The following is a 22636-nucleotide window of genomic DNA, read 5'->3' on the forward strand; positions in this document are numbered from 1 at the left end:
GGTATGCACTATGCAGTGTTGGGGTTTTTGTAGATTACAAAACACTGAACAGGGAGAGCGACTGAACTTTCTAGTTTTGGATGTTTCTGAGAGACTGACACTTTAGCACAACGAATAAAAGGCCAAAACTGAAAAATCCCAAATTGCAACTTTTTTATTTTTTATTTTTATTTTTATGAATAAGATGAGGGTTTTAAAAGAAGAATAATCCAATAAACCTAATTGGATTTCTGATGAACAATCACTCTTTGAGTCAGATTTGACTTTTTTTGTTTTATGATATAGGACATGTTGCAAGGCCATGAGAATTGTTAGAATATATTTAAAATATATTTTGGATAGTTACCTCGTTTGATTGTTAAAATAATCTAATAAACCCTTTAGTATGGCAGTTTGGCCACTAAGGTGGGCATATTAACTGTTTACCACCTACCGACCACTTACTGATTACTACCGAATTGTTACCGACCGACAACCAACTTCCGGTGGTATAAAATTTTTTTGGCGGTTAACTGATAATTAACCGACTTAATCAATTTTTCAAGTGAATTTTTAATTTTATCTGGTAGGTTTTCTTATTGTGCTCATTCAGCTGATTTGTGGTTGGTCTGTGTTCCATAAATTTCCTTTTCTCTTTTTATTTATAAAGCATATGCTTTACTAATTCTGTAGTTATAAGGAAGTTAATAAAGCATAATATAAAAACGTATAACCGACAATTAACCGACTTTCACGAATCGGTAGGCAAAATGCCCCTATCGACACCGACCAAACCGATACACACCCCTATTGGCCACCATGCTCCCACTCCATCAATAGTCATTCTTTTGTGTCTAAAACCCATGTTAGTACATTAAAAAACAATTTGAATTAAGGCATCATCAAAAGAATTCATGCAAGCATCAAACATGCTTGAACATATAAATATGTCTTCAACTCAAGAACATGAACAAGAATATGTTGTATCATCAAGAACATACCAAGATCATGTCATATAGGAAGTGTTTGACAAACAATTTTCTACCATTTTTCCTTTGCTACTGCAGCTGATATGGATTGATGTGAAAAAAGTAAGAATGTTTGGTGTGGAAAAGTGAAAAAGTTTTGTTTTATAATGATTTTTTATTTGAATAGTAATAAAAAGTAAATGATGTGATACAAAAAGTAAAAAAGTAATAATATTTTGATGTTGATTCTTTTGGGAAAAAAGGAAGCATGAATAGTGTTATGGGGAGGGAAATGGGTTGCCAAACGGTGCCATACTGATTTAATGATGTTTTAAACAAGTTATACAAAAACTAAAAAATATTTTTAATCAAAGAAACAATATTTCTTTAGCAAACAAACAAGATCAAATCATAGAACATGATTGAATGTTGCTGGAAAGAATTCCAACAACCTTAAAACTTCAAGAACCTCATGTCATTAACATGTTAAACACGATTCTAAGCATGCTATATCAATCAAAGAAACAAACTTTTAATATCAAGAGAGCATACATGAATCAATAAGATGAGCACTAGTTGTTGCAACATTGTTTTGATGCAATCGCATAAAACACCAATTAACTATGCAACCAGCCTCTTGGGATAATCAAATCAATGTCTTGACATGTTTCTATACATCCCAAATGACTAAGAATCATCATATTGAACTCACAAAATCACCTGTGGGAAAAAATTCTAGTAGCTTTCCTAAGGAAGGCATATTGCCTTTTGGGGTTGAAATTTTCACCAAAACTTCAATCTAAGCCATTCATTCTATGAAGCCCTGTTCTGATACCATTTTTTGGAAATATATATTAAAGATCAAAGAGATACAACGAAAAATCCCCGAAAAAGAGCATCAATAAAGCATAGCATCAAATTACACAAAACACGAATTTTTCATGGTAAGAAACTATACTTCCAAAGGGAGAAGGATCCTTTCATTTCAAATGAAATGGAGGTGATCCATTTAGTTGTTTTAAGAGGGTATTTTTGTCCAAAAAAATGTAAAATGACAAAATTATCCCTCTAAGAAATGAAGAAGATCCAAGTCCCTTCCAAAGTCGGCTACTTGGGTTTAGGGGACTAATTGAATCCTCTCGCTCCTCTTGCTTTTCAAGTGTAGGGCTAGAGTTTTGAGACTTCTAAACATTCTTTTCAATTCTAATTATGAGACCAATAGTGTGGGTATGACTAGGAAAACCAAGCTTTTCCCCACCCTATACACGACCACTAAATAGATTAGGTTTAGGTTTTCTTGTCAAAGTATGACTAGGTAAACCAAGTTTTTTCCCACCCTACACGCAACCACTAAATGGATTCTCCTTGTGCAATTATGTCAAGTCCCTTAAGAGAAAATAATCAGCTTGAGAAATGACTTAAAGAAAAAAATAAAATTAGCTCCAATAGGCTTGGGACACTTGTCATCTCATGACTTGTTTTAGGTTACAATTAATTGCAATTTCTCTACTAAAAAAATTGTAATTGCACTATAGTATTTATTTTGATTAATTAAAACACTCTTGACTTCTTATAATTGCAATTAATCCATTTATGAAATATCCATAGTGAAATTAAAGTTATAAAGTATACTTTCACTCTTTGTCTTTATCCTTGAGTTTCCAATTTAATCTTTTGATTATTCTTGAAATTTTGAAATCATATTTCACTTAGTACATTTTATTTTTGTAATTCCTCATTATGCGAATGATAAAAATTATTCTCAAACCCATCTTTCATCCATCTTTATTTAATGGATGAGTGAATCCACCATTGAATTTTGGGGACTTAATGTAAGTTCACAAATCTAACGGTGAATTTGCAAAAGAGATGGTTAAGAGAATGATGTGTAATATGTCTCTTAAAACATCTTGGTCAAAGATTCAGAATAATCAATTCCCATCAAATTTAGAGATATTTCATAACTTTTTAATTAAAATCAAAGGATTATGAATTCCATCTTAAGGAGTAGTGTTCCCACAATGCATCAAGATTTTGATCGTAAAAGATCCCACTCTTAAATGTATCAAAGTGACATTTACTTTACATTTGAATTCACATTATTCTCAGGATTGAGATTCAATGCTATAAACAGTGCAAGTTCAAATTATTCAATTGAGAGTAATTTATTGAATAAAAATAGTTCAATGCATAACCGCATTGACATATCAATTAGAAGTTTCCACTTTCAAGATCAAGGTAGGTCATCATGATTGATATGTTGTAGTTTTATAAAGTAGAATGCCTAATTCATTAGCAATTATGAACCATAGCTTATAAGTTACAAGCTTTATGGTTTCAATTTTATGTGTGATAATCTCATTAACACAACTAAACGATATTCAATATAACACAACTAAACAGATTCTCTCGTTTCTTGGCATAACAATAAACAATCGGTTGTTGTTTACTCTAGTACTAAATTTAAGTATTGTGTAGTTGTTGACACTATTTCTGAGCTATTATGGCGATGATGGCTCCTATAGGAGATGAGTGCTCCTCATAATTCTAACTCTACTATATTTTGTGATAATCAAAATGCGATACAAATTGTTCATAATGATGTCTTTCGTGAACGCACCAAATATATTGAGATCGATTGTTATTTTGTGCACCTAGACATTTTTGTGTTCTTGTTTTCAAATTCAAGCTGACTTATACATTATCACCTTAAGTTTGAAGGAGATGTTCGAATATCATAGGCTTAAAGTATCTCGGATCATCAATTGTAGGATGAAAAGTTTAGTCATAATATAAGTGAGATTTACAATATGCTTCTACTTAGTCAGGAGTGTAATGGGATTAGTCATTAAGGTTTGAGTTATCATTGATAATTAATTACAGGTTTATTCAGTCCCATTTTTTCGCCATTTTGATTCCAAGTAAGTCCAAAAAAAAGAGATGAAAGAACAGCACAGAGGCACAGTGCTCTCGTTGAGAGTCGAACTCAAGACCTCCCGCTTACTAAACGGGTGCTCTAACCAACTGAGCTACGAGAGCTTGTTGGCCTTAATGTTAAGTTTCAATAACTATAGATGTAAATATTTTTTTCTTTTTAACAAATACAACATCAGATCGAACCATTCGTACAAGTAAAATAAGATAAAACTCTTCTAAATTCTACTGCAAACTTTACGGTGAAGTCCGTCAAATCATTAATTAAATAATTCATATTTTATTTATTTAGCAATCCTGTGTGAGATCACTGAGATGTGATTGAATTATAAATATAATTTAAAATATAAATACCGTAATAAAACAAAATAATTTATTTATTTGTATTTGCCACATCAATCTTGTTTGATAAGCTTAAAATAAAAATTATAACTATAAAATAAGAATTTTCATGAAATTGGATTCGGAAAAAAAAAAAAAAAATCCATCCAAAAAATTGAAAATTTTAAAAGTGTTAATTTATTAACATGATATTTTTCAGGGTCATCCTGATAACATCATTTTTGCAGCCTCCAATCATTCGTTGACACCTCATTTAAAAACAAAAAATACACCAAATTATACCAAGAGTAAAACACCTGATTTCATCCCCAATATTAATCACCAAGAGTAAAACACTAAATCCTTCCTTACAACACCCAACCCCTCCAGCCACGCCCGCAGTCCTCTCCGGCGGATCACTTTAGAATGATAGAATCTCTAAAGGGTTAACCTTTCCTTCTAAGATTTAGTTTAGAATCCAAAAAAAAGTTTTGAGGTATTATAAACGAGTTTTGAAGCATTAGAATCTGATTTTTTGGCATTAAAAACGGATTTTGAAGCTGAGTTTGATAGAAAAGTGGCCAGAGAGGGTGATCCACGGTTGGGTCGTGGGTGTCGCCTGACTCACAGCGTAGGTCCGGCGAGACCCACGGGGTGGGTTTAGTCGGCTAGGTTTTTTTTTTTTTTTTTTTTTTTTTTCATTTGACATGGTTGTTTTCACTTTTATTTATTTTTTTTTTTTAAATTGATGATGTGTCAAATAATAATTAAAGAGATATTATCAGGATAGACGTGATAATAGGAGCTCTCATTTTTAATAGAATAAAGTATCACATTAGAGATTCTGGATTCCGGGTATCGGCTTTGAATTAGGAGGTTCTAATCCGAGTCTTAACAACAGCTAAAAAAGAATTCGGACATTTCATGCCCGAGTCCGAGGGTGAAAGACCGTTTCCGTTGTCCACCATTCCGTCAACGTTCACACACCTGAGGTAGTTAGGGGCATTCTCGAAATTTCACCACAAAACCCTGTCGCATTTAGCCATTCACACCAACACACGGGGGGTCACGAAGACGCTGAACCTCTCTCCCCACCCCCTCAATTTCCTCGTTCTTTCCTCGCACACTGCTTTTACCCGCTTTCCTTCATCTTTCTAGGGTTCCATAAAGCTCTATTTTCACTATTATTTAGTCCCAGAATTCTCAATTAAAACTACCAAATTACCGCAGAAGCAGGTCCTTGTGCTCTCTCTCCTAGGATCGATCAAACACCCCGAAAATGGACTCCGATGCGTGGACCGCTCGCCTCTCGAATGCTTCGCGCCGCTACCATAGTCGATCGGGTTGGTTTTGTTTTCTTCTCCATTTTCCCATTACGCACCTCGCTTTCTGTTTGTTTCCCGAGAACGTGTAGGAATCTTTTTTTTTTTTTTTGACGATTTTGATGATGATGATAATGATGATGCAGATCTGTACCTGGGAGGGGGTCACGAGGAAATTGACGGGGACGACGAGTCAAGGGCCGAGTTTCTGTGCCCGTTTTGCGCTGAGGATTACGACGTCGTTGGGCTTTGTTGCCACATCGATGAGGAGCATCCTGTGGAGGCCAAGAATGGGGTACCCATTTTTTTTTTCTATAAATTTTATTTTTTGTTATAATTCTCGTCTAAAAGTTATTATTATTATTATTTTTTTATTTAATTAGTGAATACAGCTTTTTTTTTTTTTTTTTAATTTTTTTAATTTTTTTTATCGTAAATATTAGCAAAGCGTGTGCGAAAACATTGTTTACTATTTGTTTAGTTTAGTAAATTGAGTGTGAAAATAAAATTTTGATACTAGTCTAGTCTTCTGTAAGTGTTTGGAGAACATTTTTGGTTTTTAATATAGGAGTAATTGACGGTGTAGAAATGGGAGGTCATGGTTTTATTACTAGTCTAGTCTAGTCTAGTCTATTGAGTTTAATTATATGAAGTCATCAATTAGAATTTAATTCATTTGGGTTTTGGTCCTGCACTAGTGGGCAACGTGTTTTTTTTTGGAAAAGATGGTAGACTGATATCTTTCAATTTTCATTTGGGGTAGTAGTGTAACATATTGGATGATGAGTTTTAATGGGGAAGGCATTTTATTTTATTTTATTTATTTTAAATAGTATAAGCGGTGATTACCAAGAGGATTTATTGCTTTCGGCTCATTTACGTGTCTGCTCGCAATGTTTATTTGGGGTGGTGCAACCTATTGGATGTGAGTTTTACTGGGGTAGGAAGAAATATTTTTACTTATCAAAAAAAAAAGTTTTACTGGGGTAGGTATTTTTATTTATTTAGCTTTCCTGTTTAATTAGTATAAGTGCTGATTACTGAGAGGACTCATTGCTTTTGGCTTGTTTAAATGTCTGCTCACAATGTTATTACTTGGATTCCAGGTATGTCCAATTTGTGCAAAGAGGGTGGGGACAGATATCGTTGGCCATGTTACAATGCAACACGGGAATTTTCTAAAGATATCCTTTATTTGCAAGTTGACTTTAGTTATGCTTCAGTTTCGGATTGTGTTGCTTGTTTTGGTTCTGATTTAGTACCTGCTCATTATGTCTGCAAGGTCTGGTTCCGTAATGTTGGATTCTATATATGTGTGTGTAGTTTAAATGTTGATGTTGTAAATACGGAATCTGATTTAGTGGACACAATTCGATTCTTTTGTTTCTTCTGATTATTTTGACAGCATTGCTTGGCTGCTATCTTTATTTAAAAAGAGGAATATGAGCTTTTAGGTAGAACCTTGCTTTTTTTAACTGTTTCACAATATATAGATCTGAGTCTCCACCCAGTGGAGTTCTCTGTTCATGAGCTGGTTTTCCTACAATGACATCTATTATGATCCATTTGTTGACATTTCAAATTCTCTTTGATTCCAGTGTTTCCAGACTGGAATCAAAGACAAAGCTGACTGTGGGAACTTGTCTTTTAGAATCAGATTTATTCAAGAATCTATTTACATGTCTGCTCACTGTTCACCAACCATCTTCAGCACCTTGTGTCAATTGTCGCTATAAATCTGCTCCTTTTGCGTTTTCTTGTTACTGTTTAACTTATCTGTAGCTTACATAAAAAGCAGCTTTCTTTCGTTGATTATTATTATTATTATTTTTTCTTTATTTTTAATAATGTCGGTCTCTTCCGTAAAAGCTCTAGGACTTCCCTCAACTCCTGTTTCTGATGCTTGGTTATGTTTTTTTTCTTTTTTGTGACACAATGAAGAGCCCATGTTATTTCTTAACTTCAGATCACGTGCAGCGCAAGAGGAGATTCCGTAAAGGTGGTTCTAATTCTACATTTTCTATATTGAGGAAAGAGTTAAGAGATGGAAATTTACAATCCCTTTTTGGAGGATCCTCTTGCATTGTTTCCTCAAATACAGAGCCCGATCCTTTGCTGTCATCATTTATATATAATGCTCCTATAGTTGATGAAACTCAGAGTGTCCAGCCTCGTTCTTTGGTGGAAGCAAGCTTAATAAAAGAAAGCTCAAAGGAGGATTTCTTGGAAAGGTATGTGAACTAGGTTTATTTCATTATTATTATTATTAAATATATATTTTTTAAAGTTGTTATATTTAGTCTTTGAGAAGTGAGTGAGAAAATCCACATTACTTTGTAGAAATGCATAATATGGTTATCAAAGGCTTTAAGTCTGGGCCATAGGCACTCATGATTGTTTTGGCACCTAGTGTTTATGAATGTACTAATTGAATTTGTTCAGATAAGGGCATTAGGTATTGACTTTTCTAGGCTTTGTGCTTGTAACTTCACCTTTCTCTGTATATTCAGCAAAATTGAATAATGAGACTGTCTTCGAAAATCGATTATAATTTGTATCTAATTGTATATTATTGAGGACTTTGTGGTCTTCTTTGTTGTTCACAGTCCCAGATTCTTTGGGTTCACGGTCCCAGATTCTTTGTTGTTAATGAAGCGTGCTTCAGTGGTCAGTAGTCGGTAGTCAACATTCCTCCCTTTTGAAGTAAGAGCAAGTGAATCAATGCAGGAGCTTCTTCACGGCATGATATAATTAATTTATTAGATTGACGTATACTGGCTCCACTTCCCCCGTTTTTCCCCTTGGGAATGAATATTGGCATGTTATGTACCTAGGCTAGCAAGCTATTATTTAGTAGATTGTTATACAACGGTTATATAATTGGGATGATATGGTAGTGAAATATTAGCCTTTAATTATGTTTTACAAGTGTTGATTTTCATTGCCATGTATCAAGTTGTATAGCAGTTGTGTAACGATTTACGAAATAATAGTACTTTTTATTTAGATCTCTTTTTGTTTCTGATAATAAGGATCATGATATTCTTTGTTCCCAATCTAACAGTAGTTTATTTGGACAGAAATGTCAAACAGTTGCTGTTATCAGACAAGGAGCAAGAGGAGAAGACTCGGAAGTGTGAATTCATCCAGGGTTTGATGATGTCCACTGTTTTTGATGATGATGACTTATGAGTTAAGTGGGTATGCATAGAAGACATGGCGATGTTATAGTAGGACTGGGAGCCAAAGATTTAAGATAGAAGATGCTGATGCATATTATGTTACAAGTGCTAATAGTTAGGGCCAGAGGAACTATGTATTTTGTTGTAATTAGAGTTATGTGCATAATGGAAAGATGGAAGAACTTACTCCTACTTTGCCTGCTGCTTTCTACATTTTTCATCTAAATTATAAGCCTGATTGTACGTACCCTAAAAGAATTTCAGGATTTTGTTAGTTCCTGTAAAGTTGGACATCTAATTCAAGTTGAAAATAAGAAAGCCATAACCACAAGAATGGAAAAGACTTCTTTAAAGCATGGGCAAAATGCATGATCCCCAAGTGATTAATTCTGAAAGGAGGCGCCAAATCAGCTTGATGTTAAAGGGACCACCATGGGACGTGGGCTGTGTGCACCTTAGCCTGCCAGCACTTGGACACTGTTAAGTATTTAGTTAGTTATATTTAATGAGTATTTTTGTATTTTTGCTTTTTGAAGAGACAAATACTTTTTCAATATAACTAACTGAATATTTTTGAATTCAAATAAATGAAAGAGGATCCTAATTGCAAATATTAGGCTTGAACATGAACTGCGCTTCACCTAGAACATTATAGTTATCATTTTCCTTTAGATTTGGCTTAAATGGTTAAGATTTAATTTCAATTTTTAATGAGAAAGAAAGTAAAATTAAATATGAACCGACAAAAAACAATCTTACTGTGTTTTTTTTTTCCTCCAACAAACAACTTATAGATCCTTGTTTACATCGACTTGTGACATTTAAATGTCTAACCACACGTTCCCAATAAACAACTTTTAGCACAGATTTACGGCCAAAATGCCTTGTTTCTTTTCCTTTCTCCAACGAGGTATTTCAGCAAACACAACTGTAACTACTAGATTAAGAACATGAAAAGAGTGAAAGGGACCCTTCAGCCATTATCATTAGGAGTACAATTCATGTTCCCATATCGAGTTCAAATTCTGTTTAGACATGTATACAAAACTATATAAATCAATTTTAATCCGACTAATTTAATTAAACGGGTCAAACCCTTCATCCCCAACCCTCTAATTTTGTATTTGGTTAGTGTTGAATTCGCGAGTAATATCACAAATTGCCTTCCATTATATCGTATGTCAAATTCATGTCGTGTTAAAGCATGTATATAAAACTATATAGGCCAACCCTCATCCGACTTATTTAATTAAACGGTCAAATCCTTCGACCTTAATTCTTTAATTTTGTGTTAAAATCGTAAATCGTGTCAAAAATTGTTGGCCTTAATTTTCATGACTTCACATGTAACAAAATCGAATCAAATAACACAGCTCCAAACCACATTGATGTTTTTATAAAAGATGCTCATATCCCGGAAACTATTGCCACAAAAAGTATGTAGTGAGGCAAGATCTATATATACAGAAGAACTAAACTTTTCATTATCATCTGACAAATTAATTAAAAAGTCCGTAGTAACTGTCATTTTCAGGCCATTTTAAGCCAACTCCCCACAAGACAAAACTACTCAAATATGGATTATCATCAGAATACCTCATATAACGATTCACGTCTGTAAATATCCATCATGAGACACACTCCCCGTACAGAACAGCCATTTCCTTAAGGATTATATCATACCAAGCCTTTCACAAAAATAAATCCCATAACCAGAGTATTATTTGGCACTTCTTCGACTAGACAGAAAAAGGAGCCAAGTAATGCTAGAATTTGAATGCACTAAATATCCGATCAACAATCTGTTCTGCCATTTGAGGTTAATTCTCTTGCATTTTCAGATTAGACATGAGTTAGTTGAAGATCCCTCTTACCTCCAGTTTGAGTTGTGGGACACAAAGAAACTGTAATCTGGATGATTGACTTGCAATAGCCTGAGCCAGTTGTCAGCAGCTCGCAATAGAGAATTGGATTTCTGACATTCATAAGCTCCATTGGGATTCCAAACAGAAACTTTGAACTTGTAGTAAGCAAGGCCGAAGATAGGCAACGAAAGCTTAACCGACAAGTCGGCACTGTGAACCTCCTTTGGCCTTGAACCACGATAATGCAGCCCATCAGAGCTTGTAACTGCTTCAACAACATGGTAACCACATTTTAATACATAGGTACGCAGGCAAAAAAGGGTGTGCATGCAACACCAGCACACGCACACATAAGCAGGTGCACACATACACATCAATCTATTAGGAAAAGAGATATACGAAAACATGAAGAAATGGGATCAGACGAACAGAGACAATAGTGCAGACACAGATGCATGCATAAATAGAGCAATCTTTGAGAAGAGAGAGAGAGAGAGAGAGAGAGAGAGAGTACTTTTGAAGGGAGTCGACAAAGAATGAAAGGTCAAGAAGCAGGCATCCAGGTTCTCCAGTGTTGGACCTGTGGGTATCCTGTATATTGGATACCTTCATAAAAAAATGTACATAGTAAGTATATATGATGCACTAAACCAGACGTATAACATCCTAAAGCCAGAAAAAGACAAGAAAGACATACCATGCCACAGAAATCCAACTTGAAGGTGATAGATCAGAGCTCTTGTATGTCCTCAGCTCTGGAAACCGAGATGCAAGAACTGAAATCTGTTGGGTGCAGGACGATGAGTGCATGTTATAATAAAGACAAATCATTGCAAACTAAAATGCTAGACTCTTAAAAGATAACGCACTTGCCTTATCAGCCAAAGGTTCACGACTAAATGGTGGATCATGCTCCAAGTATTGGAACACAAGCTGACCTGAAGGGTTGCAATTCTGGATTTCGTCACTTGATGAACCCGAGGTTTTATTTCTCAGTGAAACTCTTTTTAAGCCCTGGATATTTGCTTCTGTAATGTTCTGCTGATTCCAAGCGCCATGAACAACACCATTGGCTCCTCTTTCTGCTCCACAGTCACTGCTGCTGTCACTACTTGACTCCCTGGATGACATGGAATCACTCTCCTCACCAGGCCTCCTGTCATAAGATGGAACCAAGTTGAAGGTCAAATGTATTATAGCAACTAGCAATCAACAGATCTGATGGGGTGTGAACTGAAAAAACTCAGACAGAATTAAGTTATGGTTTACAGCTGACAATCAGGTCAGACTCTGGTTCAAATATTAGAGCTTCAAAGGAATGTACCAACTAACCTTGTCAATAAGGGTGAATTGTTTGTTAATTTATTAAGCCAGCACACAAGAAACATAGGCTGCCAACTAGCCTTGCTGGCTGCTGCTACTGCAAACGATTTCAGTATGATTACAAATTTACAAAGATCTATTGACAGAGGGATTTAGTCATAGCCAAACATGTACCCACATGAGTCTCATTTCAGACAGTGTAGATGCGTTTCATTCATGTGTTAACGAAAGCTATCCATAGAACAGCACTCCCAGTGAAAACGGGAGCAGAACTTACTATATTTACTGGCGTATACCCAAAAACTAGGCACTAAGGTACCAAAACACATAACAAAACTTGAGAGCTATTATTACCCTTATATCAGTTCTATATGATTGCCCTGTCATTCTTAGATAATGAACTCCCCATGTCAGAAAGCACCTAACAACCACTAGAGCTAAAAATAAATGGATTAAGAGTCCCGTTTATGGTTGCGGTTTCAAAAAGGGTGATTTTAAATAATAGCGATTTTAAATGCAGTTTATAAAAATGAAAATTTTAAAATCGCAGCTAACATTTGTTAAAAAGTGTTGTTTTTGTCAATGGAGTGTTTGTATAATATTAGTAATAGTGAGGTTTCGAGTACAAATTACCAACAAGGACATAATAATACTAAGAGCGGAATTGGTGTAACATCATAAAAGAAAACTATAGGAATAAAAATTTTTGGTGTTTTCAAAGCCAAAGGGCACGAACATGGATTGGAATGTAGCAGAATGGGTCTTAGAATATAGTGGAACAAATCTACATTGCACATTCAGAACTTCTTTTTGTTATTTTTTCATTTTTATTCATCACACTGCACACAAATTCCACTACACATCTACACTCCACTGTATCACCTTTTTTTTTTTTTTAATTATTTTTTTAATTTTTTAATTTTTTAATTTTTTAATTTTATCATTCTTATAGTTTAGTCTACACTATCAAACGTGAGCTAAGCTGGCCGTAGACTATAGTACTCACGTTAACTATGAGAAAGAGGGATATTGATCAAAACTTTTTTCTATTTGTTCACTTTCACACTCATGTGATTTTGACACAGAGAGCCCTTCAAAAAGAAAGATGCCTTCTTTAATGGTACACCCAGGTGATTCTGAGCTGGCCATAGACTAGCTTTATTTCTTTATTTTTATAAGTAATCAAAATATCATTAAAACCGTAAGGCACTCCGGTACACAAAAAGTATACAAAAAAAGCCATATAACTAGGAGGGGCAAAAAGAACAAGAAAACCATGATAACTAATCACCAAAGGAGAAACAAAAACAACTATTCAAAGGTACAAAGTGTTGAAAAATAGAAACTTAATCTCCTCCAAAGTCCTCTCATGATCCTCAAAGCTTCTATGATTCTTTTCTCTCCATAGACACCACAATAGGCACGAAGGCACCATCTTCCACACAGCACACTCTGAGTGTTGCCATAGACTATAGTACTCATGCTAACTATGAGAAAGAGAGAGATATTGACCAAAACTTTTTTCTATTTGTTCATGTTCACACCCATGTGATTTTGACACAGAGCCCTTCTAAGAGAAAGATGCCATTCTTTAATAGTAGACCCACGTGATTCAAACAACGATAAACTAATACCCAATATTAACTCGCGAGCTCCAAAGAACAAAATAGAGAGCCATTCCAAAAAGAGATACAATTCATTCGTTTGGCTATTCCAACCGGTCTTCTGTCACACATGAACTCCAATGGTGTACGTGATGATCCTCCTCACGAAAATCTTTGAGTACTCAATGAGCCACAACAACGTTGCACTTGAACCTCCCCACCACCTGGTCTTATTCAACTGCAACAGAGATTGCTTTGGTGATTGAAATTGATAAGGATCTGAAGCTTCAACGATTTGATTCTTTGGGAATTAAGGGCCGAATTACTAGTACCAGATGGTTCTACCTAACAGGTCTTCTTTGAAATTGCTAGTAGTAGATCAATGAGAGATAATCGAGGTAAAAATAAAAAATAAAAAGACGACTCAACGACAATTTGCTCTTGTTTTGGGTGGGGTACTCATGAAATTTTATTGTATAATTATGGCTATTTTGGTCACATGCTTATTATCCCAGCTATGCAAAAGCACAGTACGACTTGAAATGGTGCGTTTTCAAATAAGCACCCAAGGTCATATTGGCTGAAAACGTTAGTTTCCATGTTTTCAAATCGCTGCATCATTTAAAATCACAACCCCAGACGATCGGAATTTAGCAATTTTGTGTGAAAAGGCATATTTGGCCCTTGAAAACACAACCCTGAACGCAGCCTAAATCTACAAACCTCCGCCTTATTTTTGTGGGGTCTAGGAATGTTGGTGTGCTTAACATCTCTAATATTTTATTTGCGGATGACACCTTGATTTTCTGTGGGGCAAACCCAAATCACCTTTGTTACTTGTGATGCTTGTTCTTGTCTCAGGTTTGAAAAATTAACTTGGCTAAATCAAAATTGGTCCACATTGACCATGTCAATAATGCTGATGGTCTGGCTACCATTCTTGGTTGTAGGGTCACTTCTTTGCCAATGAAGTACCTAGGTGTCAATATGCCTACTTACTTTATGTCTCTTTTTCTCCTTGTGGCTAGTGTTGTCAATTGCAAAGAGAAGTTCCAGCAGGATTTTTTGTGGGGTGGCAATGGAGAAGACTTCAAATTGCACCTCATAAATTGGTCCAAGGTTTGTTCTCCAATTTCTGTGGGGGTTGAGGTTCAAAAACTTTCTTCCTTTCAACCATGCCATCTTGGGGAAGTGGTTGTAGCGCTATGTGATGAGAGAGAAGCATTATGGAAGGTGGTAATGGATTTGAAATATGGCAACTCGTAGGGCAGGAGGTGTTCTAATCACGTTCATGGGCTGTACGGGGTGGGCCTTTGGAAAATATTAGGAAGGGTTGGGGGAAGTTTTCTAGTCATACTAGATTTGAGGTGGGAGATGGTTCTAAGATTAGATTTTGGCATGACACAAGGTGTGGAGATCAGACTATTGTGGTAGTTTTCCAGAATTTGGAGTATTGCTCGATTTAAGGATGCTTTTGTGGCTGATCATTTGGAACTTTCTAGTGACTCTCACTAGTGAAATGTTAGTTTTGTCAGTGCAACACATGATTGGAAGGTGGATTTCTTCACCTCGTTTTTTAATATGTTGTACTCTTTCCGATTGAGACCAAAGGGTCAAGATAAGCTTTTCTGGTCCGTTTCCAAGAAATGGTTGTTTGATGTTAGATCATTCTACAATGCTTTGATTCCCCATGAAAGTAATCCTTTCCCTTTGAGGAGTATTTGGAGGAGTAACATTCCTTTGAGAGTGGCATCTTTGCTTGGTCATCCACGTTAGGTAAGATTCACACAATGGATAACCTAAGGAAGTGACATATAATAGTGGTAGATTTGTGCTAGACGTACTTATCGAAAAAAAAAACAAAAAAAAAGATTTGTGCTAGATGTGCTTCACCTCTTACTCCATTGTGAGATTGCTAGTGCATTATGAAATTATATTTTCAATTTGTTTGGGTTACACTAGTTATGCATGGACAAGTGGTAGACCTCTTTGCCTATTGGAGAGGGCATTCTGTCAGTCCTCATAGTGTAGCAGTGTGGATGTTGGTTTCGTCTTGCCTGATGTTGTCTATTTGGAGAGAAAGAAATGATCAAAATTTTGAAGACCGCAACAGAACAGTGGTGGAGTTATAAGCTTTCTTCTTCAATACCCTATGCCAATGGACACCCATCTTGGGTTGTTTTCATTTTTCTAGCTTTCGTAATTTTCTTGATCTTTTTCTTTAACTGGTTTGGTGTTTCTCTTTTATACTTCCTATATACTTGGGTTGCACCTTTATGCTTTTTAATAAATTTCAATTACTTACGGGAAAAAAATATATAGCAATTGATATCTGAATGCCCATAATACTATGTTTCTCTCGAACAAAACTCAAATCTCTTGAAACAAATGCCTCCAAATCACTTATCAAAAAAACATAAAATTCCTCCAGATCTGCAGATTCATCACTGTGACCTACCACCTTATTGATAATAACAATAAAGCAGTACACAAAAATGACATCTTCTCAAGGTGTGTAGACTGTAGTTATGTCATTACTATCTTCCTATGCTTCTTTCAAAGATTTTACACTAAATTTCTCCTGTAGTTAAATTTGTGTGAAAGCCCTATTCTTGTGGTCAAGACACGCCACATACCAAGCAAACTTTCCAGTCATCCATTTTAATCACGAATGTCAGAACCATATGATTATTTTTAAAACTTAAAGAAGCTAACAAACTTAACTTACTTTCCTACAAGAGGATAGAAAAGAATCTACTAGTTTTATACAAAAACCATATAGGTTTTTATCACTTGATCTATAGGTCAGCTTGATAGAATGTAAATAATAGAAGTGCAAAATATTGGTAATAATTTTTGTACCGTAAGGAAAAAGGACCAAGCATTTCAATTCTCACATGTATAATCTAATATTATTATAGAGACAACAAGAGGATGGTCAACATAGAGGTGAAAACCATAACTTGCATATCTTCAATGGTTCAAGTTTGCATAAAATGAGCCAGTTATGCTGTCATTACATTGCTAGAAAGCAAAAAGAGAAAGCCTCCGCGAGTAGAAAATTGACTTAGGAGGCACAATGGGCAAATTATGCAACTACCAGACAAGGCACGTGTGCCCCTGCGTGCATGCGCATGCAGAGTCTTCTCTGAGCTTATAACAATAAGAATGTTGTGAGCAAGAATTGAATTTTGTGGATCAGAGAAAAAGAATTGAATCTTGAGAAGTGGACTCAAGAGACATAGTACCCAAAACTAAGTGCAAGAAAAACCCAAAACCCATTAATTAAAATGCATATCAGGCTCCATCAGCATTTCTTGCTAATTCAATTATGCATTGAGGGATTCTCCACAAAATAAAATTTACATCAAACCCCTCACAACCTAAATATAACGGAAATACAAAAATAAACATAGCAGCAGAGATCCAAACAAGCACATTGCTTAAAAGTAGCAATTACAGGTGGATATTGATATCCAAGATGATTTCTTAATTCATAAGTTTTTCATGAGCAGCAACAATTCTATCTAAGAAAGTCCACCTAACAGAAAAAATTTATAGTTTGGTGTATCAATAATCCAAAATCCAAACAAATCTATTAAAAAGGATAAAATAGAATATTCATTTGAAACAGAATCAGTCAATTGAATAGAAAATACAATAGAACCAGAGTTAAAATTCCTCACCTCAGCCTTGGAGAGGGCTTTGATGGGTCTATATACAGCTGAATGCCAGACAAGTATGGTACATAATACTGGACGACAGAGTCACTCCCATTCAACAAAAGAGGTACACCTGCTCCATATGCGCTCCACTCCCTAAAGGATTCCCACAGATCGCCGAGCACGAAGTATGGATGCAACTCCAGCTCACGAGTCCTCCAGTCCTTCATGCTTGTCTAATATTACCCCAAACAATTAATATATGAACCAAATGTTTAAGATAAAACAATTCACTAGTAAAAAATCACACAAACATATGTTAAGTATTTGTTTTCTTTCAATTCTTAAAATCAGAATAACTCAGATTCCTATACTCGAATTGGACTCCATTTAGTTGGATTTTCATACATTTTTTGTTCCTAACTAATCTCTAAGGGACAAGGGTTCAAATTTTTTCGATTAAAGAGATAGAAAAGCAGGCGATTTTAAGAAAAGGGTTTTGATTATGAATCATAAGGTTTCAGCATTTGGGACCCCTAATGATCTAAATTGTACTACTATTTTCCCTAAATCATCAAAACCCAAAACTTCAACCCCCATATTCATTGCATTTCCAAATGTCAAGTTAGCAACCAAACAGACACACAAAGACCCAACAGGAAAGGAAACAAATTAGGGTTTAGAAACCCTAAATTCCGATTCTTTTTTCTGTATATCCAAAACCCACCTTAGGAAAATACTGAGCGGGCACCGCCGGAGTCGTGTGCTCCAAGAACCGATCCAAATTCGGCACGTCGCTCGCTCCCAAACCCGACCCCAACCCAGAAACCGAACAATCGGACTTCGTGGTGGTCGTCGAAGAAGACAAGGACGCGCACTCATCGGACCCAGCCCTCTTCTCCGACTCCACTGAAGAAGAACAAGTCGACGGTCTCCGTTGCTTCTCTTCCTCCTGCTGCTGCTGTACTTGTTGTCGTTGTTGCTGCTGTTGCCGCTGTCGCACGTGTGGGGGATTGTAGAACCGGTTCTCGCCGCGGTTCCGGGCAATCGAGACCCCTCCGGAGACTGACATTGTCGGCAGGCGATAGAAACTGATACGCGTAGCACGCGTAGTGGTAGAGCTAGATTGGGTTTATCTGGGTGCACGGCGAACGATTACAAAGGGTTTTATTATTCTTCTGGGTGCAAAGATATTTGTTATACTTGCCGTTGAAAATTATTTTAATACTATATTTGTTCGTGTAGAGGGTGATTTTGAGAGAGTGATGGCGTTGGTGGTTTCTTCAGGGAAAGGAGACGGGGATTCGAGGAAAGGAGAAGAGTCCAGAAAGTGATCAGTGTTTGTGTTTGTGTTAGCTTCCGCATCTACTGTTATTATTCTGGGAATCTTTTAGTAGGAAAATTTGCTTTAGATCAGACCCACAACCAAAAGGCCTGTTGTTCATGGAACGAACCCAATCCAAAGTCCAAACCCACAATTTGGGCTAACCTTTTTGTGAATCTTGTGAGCCACACATTAGTGTTTTATTGTTGTTCTAAGTCCTTCTAGTGCTAAATCATAGTTGCCTAGTTGGTATCCTCTTGCTGCATTCTTTAATTGCTGTCAGCAGTGGTATGGTTGCTGCTGATTTGCCTTTGGGATGTTAGGTTTAGGTTGTGTAGATGATAATTAGGCTTCGTTTATTTCGATGTAAAATATTTTTTGTCTTGAAAAATAAATTTTTGAGAAACATTTTAATAATTTTATAGTGTTTGGCACGTATGAAAAATAACTATATATATATTAAACTCTAAATTATGAAAATATCGCGAAAAGTCTTGGAGGTGCCCTAATTAACCGAGTCCCACCGGAACTTGACTGGGACCCGTCTCGGGTAAATCTCGGGTGAGTCCCAGTGAGATTTCGACTGGGTCTGTCGATTTGAGAATGAGATGCTCAAACTCGAAAAATAGTTTACGATTTTAAAAAATAGAGACAATTTTAAAAAATTAAAGAAGAATTTTCGGTCAAATGGAAAATATGTTTCGTTGACTATTATTTTATGTCGCATCGAACACTTGAAAATATCGAAACATTTTTTGAAAATCATTTTACACAAACAAATAGAGTCTAAGTGTGAATATTAATTACAAATACACAGTAGACTTTATCTACTATAATTTGTGCAAATTAAATAGTCAATTTAGTACCAAAAATCAACTCACCAACAATGTAGAGGTAAATTAGATAACCCACAAGCAAGGTACTGAAATTTTTATGTAGAAAATCTTCTAGTGTGAAGGGAAAAATCACAGGTCATAATTTATTTAAATCTTCTACTATCAACAATATGAATTTACAAGTGTCTTATCTAGAACAATATCTAAAGGCTATTAACACATCAAGAACACATACATTTTTGGATTAAATATAATTTTGTCACTTTTTTAAAAGTAGATTTCGACAAGAACATAGAAAGATCTCACCAAGTGGGTATGAGCTACCAAAAATTTGCAGATGAAATCCAATGATTAACATTAGTAAATACAAAACTCTCATAGTCAGGAACATCATACTAAAATTTCATCTAGATAGAGTCATAAATGAGCATCCAATCATTTTAATGTAAATGACTATGTGAAAACCCCAAATTTCTTCATCTTCTCTCCAATAGTTGCATTTCACTTCTAAAAAAAATGATGGGTAAAGTCCACTTAACCCCCTCTAACTATCACTCCAATGACAATCTACTCACCAAACTATCAATTACGACACTTTACTCCCAAAACTACTAAAACAATGACAATGTAACCCCAATGCTAGCAAAATGACGAAATTACCTTTATAGAATTTTCAATAAGACTAAAATACCATTAAAAATTTGAAAAAAAAGAATTAAATTTAGTATTTTTATTTTCATTTTAGTAAGGGTAATTTTTTAAAATTAGGGGTACATTGTCATTGCTTTAGTAGTTTGGGGGGTAACTTGTCGCAATTGATAGTTTGGGGGATAGATTGTCATTAGGGTGGTAGTTTGAGGGGGTTACATAGATTTTACTAAAAAATGTTCTCTCACTTTTTTTTTTGTTGAGAGTCACACATTGTGTGCGGCCTTTTATCTTTGCTACAGAACAAAGGGCTGCTACCCTTGGTTTTGTAGCACCACGAGGGTTCGTCCCTCAATAGGAGGGCTACCCAACAAATCTCTCCCTCTCGACTTTGGGGCATGGGAGTTGTACTAAGCTCGCTTTTCTTCTACAAGTTTCAAGCTTTTGCATAGGTAATGATTTTGTCATCATATATGACCCATTATCATCAATATGGATTTTTTCAACCTGTAACAGTTTCATCTCTAGTGTGTCATGAATTCACTGATACCTAATATTGATATGTTTTGATCTTAAATGGAAACTTGGATTCTTACTAAGATGGATGGTACTCTAATTGTCACAGTAAAACAAATACCTCTCTTGCATAAACACAGTTCTTATAATTTTTTTTTTTATTTTTTTTTATTTTTTATTTTTATTTTTATTTTTTTTAATTTTTTATCTATAACAATTCTTTAGTAATTTATGTGATAGAACTGTATTCTGCCTCTGTAGAAGACAAAGCAACACATTTCTACAATATAAATTACCATGACATTGCTTCCTCAGAATAAGTAATCAAGTACCTTGAAGTCGATTGGAATTAATACCACCAACCATATTTGCAACTGTGAACTTATCAAGCACATGTTTACCATTTCAAAGCACAAACATATCTTCGAAGTACCTCTGAGATACTTGCAAATCCATTTCACAGCTTCTTAATGTTTTTTGCCTGGGTTAAAAAGGAGTCGATTGATAACTCCAATAACATGAGTGAAATTAGACCTCGTGCACATCATAGCATACATTAAGCTACCCATAGCTGATGCATAAGACACTTTTTTTTTCTTTTTTTTTTTTCATTTCTTCATTTTCTTTCTCACTTGTAGGACTTTGTTTTGAACTTTACTTCAAATGACATACAAGTAGAGAGCTCACTGGTTTGTCAGTACTCATCTGCTTCATAACAAATGACTTAACTCCCTCTTCAGTTTGTCAATTTTGCTAATGTCACGACCAAGTATCAACATGTCATCCATGTATTGTAAGAGAATAATAAATTCTCCATGATAGAATTTTTTTACAAATACACAATGATCAAAAGTAGTTCTATCATACCCATACTCAACCATAAAGAAATCAAATTTCTTATGTAACTGTTTTGGCCCTTGCTTGAGTCTATAAAAACTCTTTTCCAACCGACATACTAGACATTCCTTATTTTTTAATTGTGAACCTCTCTTATTGCTCCATATGTATGTCTTCTTCCAAGTCATCATGGAGAAAAGCAGTCTTCACATCAAACTATTCAATAACCAAAATCATATTGGCAGCCGTACCTAGAACAACTATGATAAAACACATTTACTACGCGTGAAAAAATTTCTTCAAAATCAATATCCTTTTTCTGACTAAAGCACTTCACAACCAGCTATGCCTTGTACCTTGGTTGTGATCTATTGGTTTAATTTTGTATCTAAATACCCATTTATTCTTAAGTGCTCCTTTACCCTTAGGCAGTTCCACCAAATTATATGTGTGATTTTCATGTGAGGATTTCATCTCTTCCTACGTGGCTTTCAACCACTCTTTCCTCCATCATGACAACTACATACTCATCAACTGAATATCGCTGACGCTCTCGAGTAGATATTATCAATTGAATCTTAACAGATGGTTTTGAGGAAGCTTGCTCCAGGTGTGCTTTTGACTCTACATTATAAAATGCTAGCTTACAATTTCTATCAACGATATTAATAAGTTCTTCTTGTACATATTTCTCGTGTTCATCATACATTACATAAGGAGGAAACATTGGACCCAAATCAACACATTCTTCACTGAGAGACTCTAGCTTTTTAATCTGATCCAAGTCTTACATGGTTTGATCTTAAAAGAAAACAATATCTCTGCTCTGTATAATTTTCTTCTTAATCAGATCCCACAATTTATAACCAAACTCTTCATGTGCACAACCCAAGAAGATACACTGTTTGGCTTTACTATCAAGCTTGAACCTCTCATCTCTAGGAACATTGACAAATGCCTACAACCAAAAACTTTCAAGTGCTCAAAAGAAACACCTTTCCTTGTCAACACTAGGGTTGTCAATTTTTGACACGGCTCGTGAATTTAAGATGTACACCATACAAAGTTATAGGGGTATGGTTTGGCATAAATGGGTTCATGTCATAAATGGGTTGACCCATTTGACCCATGTGTTGACCTGTATGACTCGTATCTCCGTTTTATTATTTATTTATTTTTTTTAAAGTAAAACGTAAAGAGTAAAGACTAAATGCTTGTGAGTCTTATAACATTTTGGTGGCAAACTCAATTTTTGGAAAATCTTTGAAATAAGTGTTATTATAAACACATTTTAATTAAATGTATCTTCTAAAAT

At 35.3% G+C, this 22636-nt stretch overlaps 2 protein-coding genes and 1 non-coding gene across 6 annotated transcripts; 1 reads left to right on the forward strand and 2 right to left on the reverse strand.

The window, feature by feature from the left end:
• Nucleotides 1-3912: 3912 nt before the first annotated feature.
• Nucleotides 3913-3986, reverse strand: TRNAT-AGU (transfer RNA threonine (anticodon AGU)). The gene has a single exon. It is a non-coding gene; the product is annotated as a tRNA-Thr (tRNA).
• Nucleotides 3987-5256: 1270 nt separating this feature from the next.
• Nucleotides 5257-8898, forward strand: LOC132166759 (protein DEHYDRATION-INDUCED 19 homolog 4-like). Of its 3 annotated transcripts, none has more exons than XM_059577642.1 (6): nucleotides 5257-5545; nucleotides 5671-5819; nucleotides 6631-6708; nucleotides 7496-7755; nucleotides 8131-8202; nucleotides 8605-8898. In XM_059577642.1, exons 1-6 carry the CDS (start codon nucleotides 5482-5484, stop codon nucleotides 8714-8716), a joined length of 735 nt encoding a protein of 244 aa, XP_059433625.1. In that variant the 5' UTR covers nucleotides 5257-5481; the 3' UTR covers nucleotides 8717-8898. The 3 variants fall into 3 exon arrangements, with proteins under 3 accessions (XP_059433625.1, XP_059433642.1, XP_059433634.1); XM_059577659.1 differs by having other exon boundaries at nucleotides 8131-8227; nucleotides 8605-8695; XM_059577651.1 differs by lacking the exon at nucleotides 8131-8202 and having other exon boundaries at nucleotides 5260-5545.
• Nucleotides 8899-10045: 1147 nt separating this feature from the next.
• LOC132167583 (uncharacterized) lies at nucleotides 10046-18624 on the reverse strand. Of its 2 annotated transcripts, none has more exons than XM_059578592.1 (6): nucleotides 17888-18624; nucleotides 17185-17396; nucleotides 11445-11727; nucleotides 11269-11354; nucleotides 11086-11177; nucleotides 10046-10839 (listed from the first exon to the last, which is right to left on the reverse strand). In XM_059578592.1, exons 1-6 carry the CDS (start codon nucleotides 18230-18232, stop codon nucleotides 10577-10579), a joined length of 1281 nt encoding a protein of 426 aa, XP_059434575.1. In that variant the 5' UTR covers nucleotides 18233-18624; the 3' UTR covers nucleotides 10046-10576. The 2 variants fall into 2 exon arrangements, with proteins under 2 accessions (XP_059434575.1, XP_059434576.1); XM_059578593.1 differs by having other exon boundaries at nucleotides 10046-10836; nucleotides 17888-18622.
• Between the last annotated feature and the right edge of the window lie 4012 nt (nucleotides 18625-22636).

Source organism: Corylus avellana, chromosome ca1, assembly GCF_901000735.1.
Source record: "Corylus avellana chromosome ca1, CavTom2PMs-1.0".
NCBI lineage: Eukaryota > Viridiplantae > Streptophyta > Magnoliopsida > Fagales > Betulaceae > Corylus > Corylus avellana.

Coding starts and splice junctions, on each gene's coding strand:
- LOC132166759 (XM_059577642.1), top strand. CDS start 5,482: ATGGACTCCGATGCGTGGACCGCTCGCCTCTCGAATGCTTCGCGCCGC. Junction 5,820..6,630: donor CTGTGGAGGCCAAGAATGGG/GTACCCATTTTT, acceptor CTTGGATTCCAG/GTATGTCCAATTTGTGCAAA. Junction 7,756..8,130: donor AAGGAGGATTTCTTGGAAAG/GTATGTGAACTA, acceptor TGTTGTTCACAG/TCCCAGATTCTTTGGGTTCA.
- LOC132167583 (XM_059578592.1), bottom strand. CDS start 18,232: ATGTCAGTCTCCGGAGGGGTCTCGATTGCCCGGAACCGCGGCGAGAAC. Junction 11,728..17,184: donor AAGCCCTCTCCAAGGCTGAG/GTGAGGAATTTT, acceptor ATCTTATGACAG/GAGGCCTGGTGAGGAGAGTG. Junction 11,355..11,444: donor GTGAACCTTTGGCTGATAAG/GCAAGTGCGTTA, acceptor TGCACCCAACAG/ATTTCAGTTCTTGCATCTCG.